Genomic DNA, 7743 nt, shown 5'->3' with positions numbered 1-7743 from the left:
GGGCCGTAGTGACCGAAGTCGGCAGGCCACCAGTCCTGGCTGTCGGTCATCAGTTTGACCAGATCGGCCTTCAGCGCCTTGTAGTCGAGTTTCTTGAACGCTTCGGCGTAGTTGAACTTTTCGCCCAGGGGGTTGGATCGATCGGAATGCTGATTGAGCAGGTCCACACGCAGCTGGTTCGGCCACCAATCTTTGTTGGTCGTGCCACCACCAGCGACGTGGTTGAACGGACATTTACCTTGGTTCGACATGCTTCTCTCCTTCTCCTCATCGGGTCGGTCGCCGCCTGTGCGACCAACGATGGGACAAGCCTAGACCCGCTTTGCCAGGCGAACCAATTCATGAAGCGTAACGGCCCGATAGTTAATTTCTTTCGTCGAGCAAGCGCGCCCTCCAACGCAAAGGCCTGCCGACGACGACTCGATTGCCGCATTCGCAACCTGAAATCCGGGCAACAAAAAACCGGGCACTAGGCCCGGTTCTTCGTACAACCAGCAACTTACTCGGCGTCTACAGCTGCACCGGCGACCGGACGGTCGACCAGTTCAACGTAAGCCATCGGAGCGTTGTCGCCAGCGCGGAAACCGCACTTGAGGATGCGCAGGTAGCCGCCGTTACGGGTGGCGTAGCGCTTGCCCAGATCGTTGAACAGCTTGCCGACGATGGCTTTCGACCGGGTACGGTCGAAGGCCGGACGACGGTTGGCAACGCTGTCTTCCTTGGCCAGGGTGATCAGCGGCTCGGCAACGCGACGCAGTTCCTTGGCTTTAGGCAGGGTAGTTTTGATCAGCTCGTGCTCGAACAGCGAGACCGCCATGTTCTGGAACATGGCCTTGCGGTGAGCGCTGGTGCGGCTGAGGTGACGGCCACTTTTACGATGACGCATGGTTCAATTCCTTACCAAACTTGTTCGTTCGGTGATGATGACGATCAGGCAGTGGCCTTATCGTCTTTCTTCAGACTTGCCGGCGGCCAGTTATCGAGGCGCATACCGAGGGACAGACCGCGAGAAGCCAGAACATCCTTGATTTCGGTCAGGGATTTCTTGCCCAGGTTCGGGGTTTTGAGCAGCTCTACTTCGGTGCGCTGAATCAGGTCGCCGATGTAGTAGATGTTCTCTGCCTTGAGGCAGTTGGCCGAACGTACGGTCAGTTCCAGGTCATCGACAGGACGCAGCAGGATCGGATCGATCTCGTCTTCCTGCTCGACCACTACCGGCTCGCTGTCACCCTTGAGGTCGACGAACGCGGCCAGCTGCTGCTGCAGGATGGTCGCGGCACGACGGATGGCCTCTTCAGGATCCAGGGTACCGTTGGTTTCCAGGTCGATAACCAGTTTGTCCAGGTTGGTGCGCTGCTCGACACGGGCGTTTTCCACCACGTAAGCAACCCGACGCACAGGGCTGAACGAAGCATCCAGCTGCAAGCGACCAATGCTGCGGCTTTCATCTTCGTCGCTCTGACGAGCGTCAGCCGGCTCATAGCCGCGGCCACGAGCTACGGTGAGCTTCATGTTCAGCGAGCCATTGGCCGCCAGGTTGGCGATGACGTGGTCGCCATTGACGATTTCGACATCGTGATCCAGCTGAATATCGGCAGCGGTAACTACGCCCGGGCCCTTCTTAGCCAGAGTCAGGGTCACTTCGTCACGGCCGTGCAGCTTGATAGCCAGACCTTTCAGGTTGAGCAGGATCTCGATGACATCTTCCTGCACACCTTCGATCGCGGAGTACTCGTGGAGTACGCCGTCGATCTCGGCCTCGACTACTGCACAGCCAGGCATGGAGGACAACAGGATGCGACGCAGCGCGTTGCCCAGGGTATGGCCGAAACCACGCTCGAGAGGCTCGAGGGTGATCTTGGCGCGGGTCGGACTGACCTCCTGCACATCGAAGTGACGGGGGGTCAGGAACTCATTTACCGAAATCTGCATGGATGCACCTATTTTCTAGCCCTTACTTGGAGTAGAGCTCGACAATCAGGCTCTCGTTGATGTCAGCGGACAGATCGCTACGAGCCGGTACGTTCTTGAACACACCGGACTTCTTCTCAGCGTCTACTTCTACCCACTCAACACGGCCGCGCTGGGCGCAGAGCTCGAGAGCCTGAGCGATGCGCAGCTGGTTCTTCGATTTCTCGCGAACAGCAACGACGTCGCCAGCTTTAACCTGGTAGGACGGTACGTTTACGGTCTGACCGTTGACGCTGATTGCTTTGTGCGAAACCAGCTGACGGGACTCGGCACGGGTAGCACCAAAGCCCATACGGTAAACCACGTTATCCAGACGGCACTCCAGCAGTTGCAGCAGGTTTTCGCCGGTGGCGCCCTTCTGGCTGGCAGCTTGCTTGTAGTAACCGCTGAACTGACGCTCCAGAACGCCGTAGATACGACGGACTTTCTGCTTTTCACGCAGCTGGGTACCGTAGTCGGACTGGCGACCACGACGCTGACCGTGAATACCGGGAGCTGCTTCGATGTTGCACTTAGATTCAAGCGCGCGAACACCGCTCTTCAGGAAGAGATCGGTGCCTTCACGGCGAGACAGTTTGCACTTGGGACCAATGTAACGAGCCATTTCTCACTGTCTCCTGTTTACACGCGACGCTTCTTCGGCGGACGGCACCCGTTGTGCGGGATCGGCGTCACGTCGGTGATGCTGGCGATTTTGTAGCCGCAGGCGTTCAGAGCACGCACAGCGGATTCGCGACCTGGACCCGGGCCCTTGACGTTGACGTCGAGGTTCTTCAGGCCATATTCCAGAGCGGCCTGACCAGCGCGCTCGGCGGCGATCTGGGCAGCGAACGGAGTGGACTTACGCGAGCCGCGGAAACCCGAACCACCGGAGGTAGCCCAGGACAGGGCGTTGCCCTGACGGTCGGTGATGGTCACGATGGTGTTGTTGAAAGACGCGTGGATATGGGCGATGCCATCAACCACCGTCTTTTTGACTTTCTTACGAGTACGAGCAGCAGGTTTTGCCATGACTAAATTCCTGTCGATTCGCGAATGCGATTACTTGCGGATCGGCTTACGCGGGCCCTTACGGGTGCGAGCGTTGGTCTTGGTGCGCTGACCGCGAACCGGCAGACCTTTACGATGACGCAGGCCGCGGTAGCAACCCAGATCCATCAAGCGCTTGATCTTCATATTCACTTCACGACGCAGGTCGCCTTCGGTATTCACCTTGGCTACTTCGCCACGCAGCTGTTCGATCTGCTCGTCAGTCAGATCCTTGATTTTCGCAGCCGGGTTTACGCCGGTAGCGGCACAGATTTTCTGTGCAGTGGTGCGACCAACACCATAGATGTAGGTCAGCGAGATAACAGTGTGCTTGTTATCCGGAATGTTAACGCCTGCAATACGGGCCATTCAGTGGAACTCCAATTGACAGCTACCTACGCCCCGGAAGCCAAGAAATAGGGCGCGAGATATTAACGCTGTAAAAACAAATAATCAACCCGGCAGCGCACTAGCTGCCGGGCTTATCACGCGTGGTTCACACTCAGCCTTGGCGCTGCTTGTGACGCGGCTCTGCGCTGCAGATCACCCGCACGACACCTTCGCGACGGATAATTTTGCAGTTACGGCACAGCTTTTTCACCGATGCACGAACTTTCATTACCAACTCCTCGAACCTTACGGGTGGATCAGCGGAGCATGCCGCTGCCATAACCCTTCAGGTTGGCTTTCTTCATCAGGGAATCGTACTGGTGAGACACGAGGTGCGATTGCACTTGGGACATGAAGTCCATGACAACCACGACCACGATCAGCAACGAGGTCCCGCCAAGGTAGAACGGAACGTTGGCCGCAACCACCAGAAACTGGGGCAGCAGGCACACGGCCGTCATGTACAGAGCACCGAACATGGTCAAGCGGGTCAGAACGCCATCGATATAGCGCGCCGACTGCTCGCCCGGACGGATGCCCGGAATAAAGGCACCGGACTTCTTCAGGTTTTCCGCTACGTCTTTCGGGTTGAACATCAGCGCTGTATAGAAGAAGCAGAAGAAAATGATCCCTGCACTAAACAGCAGAATGTTCAACGGCTGACCAGGAGCGATAGCCTGCGAAATGTCCTGCAGCCAGCCCAAACCCTCGGACTGACCGAACCAGGCACCCAGCGAGGCCGGGAACAGCAGAAGGCTGCTGGCGAAGATGGCCGGGATTACGCCCGCCATGTTCACCTTCAACGGCAGGTGGCTGGTCTGCGCAGCGAAGACCTTGCGGCCCTGCTGACGCTTGGCGTAGTGCACCGCAATGCGACGCTGACCACGCTCGATGAACACCACGAAACCGATGATCGCTACTGCCAGCAGGCCGATGGCGATCAGAGCGAAGATGTTGATATCGCCCTGACGAGCAGACTCGAAAGACTGCCCGATCGCCGACGGCAGACCGGCCACGATGCCTGCAAAGATCAGCATCGAGATACCGTTGCCGACACCGCGCTCGGTGATCTGCTCGCCCAGCCACATCATGAACATCGCGCCCGCCACGAAAGTGGTGATCGCCACGAAATGGAAGCCGAAATCGACCGAGAACGCCACGCCCTGACTGGCCAGACCAACGGACATGCCGATGGCCTGAACGAACGCCAGGACGAGAGTGCCGTAGCGGGTGTACTGGCTGATCTTGCGACGGCCAGCTTCACCTTCCTTCTTCAACTGCTCCAGCTGCGGGCTGACGGCGGTCATCAGCTGCATGATGATCGATGCCGAGATGTACGGCATGATCCCCAGTGCAAAGATGCTCATCCGCTCCAGCGCGCCGCCGGAAAACATGTTGAACAAGCTAAGAATGGTCCCCTCATTCTGCCGGAACAGATCCGCCAGTCGGTCTGGGTTGATGCCAGGAACCGGGATGTGCGCACCTATCCGGTAGACGATGATCGCCATGAACAGGAAGCGCAGACGAGCCCAGAGTTCGGACAACCCGCCACCTGCCAGCGCTGAGAGAGCACCTTGCTTAGCCATTTAGTCCTCGAACTTACCGCCAGCTGCTTCGATAGCCGCACGCGCACCCTTGGTGGCGGCGATACCTTTCAGGGTGACCGCACGGGTAACCTCACCGGACAGCATGACTTTGACGCGCTGTACGTGTTGGCCAACCAGATTGGCATCCTTCAGAGCCTGCAGAGTGACAACGCCTTCCACCTTGTTCAGCTCGGAGGTACGCACTTCGGCGCGATCCATAGCTTTCAGGGAAACGAAGCCGAACTTCGGCAGACGACGGTGCAGCGGCTGCTGACCACCCTCGAAGCCCGGAGCGATGGAACCACCGGAGCGGGAGGTTTGACCTTTGTGACCACGGCCACCGGTCTTGCCCAGACCGCTACCGATGCCACGGCCCGGACGGTGCTTTTCGCGACGGGCACCCGGCGCGGAACGCAGATCGTTCAGTTGCATGATTAACCCTCCACCTTCAGCAGGTAGTAAGCCTTGTTGATCATGCCGCGGTTTTCCGGAGTATCCAGAACCTCTACGGTGTGACCGATGCGACGCAGGCCCAGGCCCTTGACGCAAGCTTTGTGATTGGCCAGGCGGCCATTGGTGCTCTTGATCAGAGTCACTTTGACGGTGTTAGCCATGGTTAGAGAATCTCCTCGACGCTCTTGCCACGCTTGGCCGCAACGGATTCCGGAGACTGCATGGTCTTCAGACCGTTGAAAGTGGCATGAACCACGTTCACCGGATTGGTCGAGCCGTAGCACTTGGCCAGAACGTTCTGTACACCAGCCACTTCCAGTACGGCACGCATGGCGCCGCCAGCGATGATACCGGTACCTTCCGAAGCCGGCTGCATGTACACCTTGGAGGCGCCATGAGCGGACTTGATCGGGTACTGCAGAGTGGTGCCGTTCAGATCCACCTGGATCATGTTGCGACGCGCAGCTTCCATCGCCTTTTGAATGGCAGCCGGAACTTCACGGGACTTGCCACGGCCGAAACCGACGCGGCCCTTCCCATCACCCACCACGGTCAGCGCGGTGAAGGTGAAGATACGGCCACCCTTTACGGTCTTGGCAACGCGGTTAACCTGAACCAGCTTCTCGATGTAGCCTTCGTCGCGCTTTTGGTCGTTATTTGCCATAACTTAGAACTCCAGCCCGCCTTCACGAGCAGCATCAGCCAGCGCCTTGACGCGGCCGTGGTACTTGAAGCCAGAACGGTCGAATGCTACCTGGGTCACACCAGCGGCTTTCGCACGCTCGGCAACCAGCGCACCAACTTTCTTGGCCGCGTCGACGTTGCCGGTGGCGCCATCACGCAGTGCTTTGTCCAAGGTAGAGGCGCTGGCCAGAACCTTGCTGCCGTCGGCCGAGATGACCTGGGCGTAGATGTGCTGCGAAGAGCGATACACGCACAGACGCACGGCTTCGAGCTCGTGCATTTTCAGGCGTGCTTTGCGAGCGCGACGCAGACGAGTAAGTTTTTTGTCGGTCATTTCTCAGCCCCTTACTTCTTCTTGGCTTCTTTACGACGGACAACTTCATCCGCGTAACGAACGCCTTTGCCCTTGTAAGGCTCAGGACGACGGAAGTCACGGATCTCCGCAGCCACCTGACCCACCAGTTGCTTGTCGATACCCTTGATCAGGATCTCGGTCTGGTTGGGGGTTTCGGCCACGACGCCAGCTGGCAGTTCGTAGTCGATCGGGTGAGAGAAGCCCAGCGCAAGGTTCAGCACCTGGCCCTTGGCCTGGGCCTTGTAGCCTACGCCGACCAGCTGCAGCTTACGCTCGAAGCCTTGGCTGACACCGATAACCATGTTGTTAACCAGAGCGCGAGTAGTACCGGCCATGGCGCGGTTCTGCTGGTCGCCATTACGAGCGGCGAAACGCAGCTCGCTGCCTTCCTGGATAACTTCTACGGACGAGTGAACGTTCAGTTCCAGGGTGCCCTTGGCGCCCTTGACCGAAAGCTGCTGACCGGCGAGTTTGATCTCGACACCGGCAGGCAGCACAACGGGGTTCTTAGCAACGCGAGACATGCTTATCCCCCCTTAGAACACGGTGCAAAGCACTTCGCCGCCGACACCGGCAGCGCGCGCAGCGCGATCCGTCATCACACCTTTGTTGGTGGAGACGATGGAAACACCGAGACCGCCACGAACCTTCGGCAGGTCATCGACGGATTTGTACTGACGAAGGCCAGGACGGCTCACGCGCTTGACTTCCTCGATGACCGGACGGCCTTCGAAGTACTTCAGCTCGATGGACAGTTGTGGCTTGGCTTCGCCATTGACTTCATAACCCGCAATGTAACCTTCGTCTTTGAGAACCTTGGCTACAGCCACCTTCAGAGTGGAAGAAGGCATGCTTACGACGGACTTTTCAGCCATCTGGGCATTACGGATACGAGTTAGCATGTCCGCTAACGGGTCCTGCATACTCATGGGCTAGACGCTCCTGATACAAAAAGAACAGCCCGAGGGCTGTGGGATCATCCAAAAGCTCGGCATGAAAATACCAGGCTCAGGAGAGCCGGACATTCTAGAGACCGATCAAAAATGAAGCAAGCCCCAAAAGGGGCTTGTTCAATAAAAAGCAAAGCCGGCACAAGGCCGGCTTCGCTTTCAGCTACCGCTGATTACCAGCTGGCTTTCACCAGGCCCGGTACGTCACCGCGCATGGCGGCTTCGCGCAGCTTGTTACGCGACAGACCGAACTTGCGGTAAACGCCGTGCGGACGGCCAGTGATGCGGCAGCGGTTACGCAGGCGCGAGGCGCTAGCGTCACGCG

The 7743-nt window shown here is 58.3% G+C and overlaps 9 protein-coding genes across 9 annotated transcripts; all 9 read right to left on the bottom strand.

Annotated features, from left to right (window-relative positions):
• Positions 1-44: 44 nt before the first annotated feature.
• LOC120859492 (DNA-directed RNA polymerase subunit alpha-like) lies at positions 45-1782 on the bottom strand. The gene is made up of 2 exons (XM_040235582.1): positions 1086-1782; positions 45-765 (listed from the first exon to the last, which is right to left on the bottom strand). The coding sequence occupies exons 1-2, from the start codon at positions 1780-1782 to the stop codon at positions 500-502; spliced, it is 963 nt and encodes a 320-aa protein (XP_040091516.1). The 3' UTR covers positions 45-499.
• A 172-nt stretch (positions 1783-1954) lies between these two features.
• On the bottom strand, positions 1955-2575 carry LOC120859498 (30S ribosomal protein S4). The gene has a single exon (XM_040235587.1). The coding sequence runs from the start codon at positions 2573-2575 to the stop codon at positions 1955-1957; it is 621 nt and encodes a 206-aa protein (XP_040091521.1).
• A 17-nt stretch (positions 2576-2592) lies between these two features.
• LOC120859499 (30S ribosomal protein S11) lies at positions 2593-2982 on the bottom strand. Its single transcript, XM_040235588.1, has one exon. It carries the CDS (start codon positions 2980-2982, stop codon positions 2593-2595), a length of 390 nt encoding a protein of 129 aa, XP_040091522.1.
• Positions 2983-3012: 30 nt separating this feature from the next.
• LOC120859497 (30S ribosomal protein S13) lies at positions 3013-3369 on the bottom strand. The gene has a single exon (XM_040235586.1). The coding sequence runs from the start codon at positions 3367-3369 to the stop codon at positions 3013-3015; it is 357 nt and encodes a 118-aa protein (XP_040091520.1).
• A 278-nt stretch (positions 3370-3647) lies between these two features.
• LOC120859496 (protein translocase subunit SecY) lies at positions 3648-4976 on the bottom strand. The gene has a single exon (XM_040235585.1). It carries the CDS (start codon positions 4974-4976, stop codon positions 3648-3650), a length of 1329 nt encoding a protein of 442 aa, XP_040091519.1.
• On the bottom strand, positions 4977-5408 carry LOC120859495 (50S ribosomal protein L15). The gene has a single exon (XM_040235584.1). The coding sequence runs from the start codon at positions 5406-5408 to the stop codon at positions 4977-4979; it is 432 nt and encodes a 143-aa protein (XP_040091518.1).
• A 184-nt stretch (positions 5409-5592) lies between these two features.
• On the bottom strand, positions 5593-6093 carry LOC120859493 (30S ribosomal protein S5). The gene has a single exon (XM_040235583.1). It carries the CDS (start codon positions 6091-6093, stop codon positions 5593-5595), a length of 501 nt encoding a protein of 166 aa, XP_040091517.1.
• A 3-nt stretch (positions 6094-6096) lies between these two features.
• Positions 6097-6447, bottom strand: LOC120859491 (50S ribosomal protein L18). The gene has a single exon (XM_040235581.1). It carries the CDS (start codon positions 6445-6447, stop codon positions 6097-6099), a length of 351 nt encoding a protein of 116 aa, XP_040091515.1.
• An 11-nt stretch (positions 6448-6458) lies between these two features.
• On the bottom strand, positions 6459-7391 carry LOC120859490 (50S ribosomal protein L6). The gene is made up of 2 exons (XM_040235580.1): positions 7100-7391; positions 6459-7003 (listed from the first exon to the last, which is right to left on the bottom strand). The coding sequence occupies exons 1-2, from the start codon at positions 7389-7391 to the stop codon at positions 6459-6461; spliced, it is 837 nt and encodes a 278-aa protein (XP_040091514.1).
• Positions 7392-7743: the final 352 nt, after the last annotated feature.

This window comes from Oryx dammah, unplaced genomic scaffold, assembly GCF_014754425.2.
Source record: "Oryx dammah isolate SB20612 unplaced genomic scaffold, SCBI_Odam_1.1 HiC_scaffold_1231, whole genome shotgun sequence".
Classification (NCBI taxonomy): domain Eukaryota; kingdom Metazoa; phylum Chordata; class Mammalia; order Artiodactyla; family Bovidae; genus Oryx; species Oryx dammah.
The sequence above is the reverse complement of the archived record's forward strand: the minus strand, read 5'-3'. Positions and strand labels throughout refer to the sequence as shown.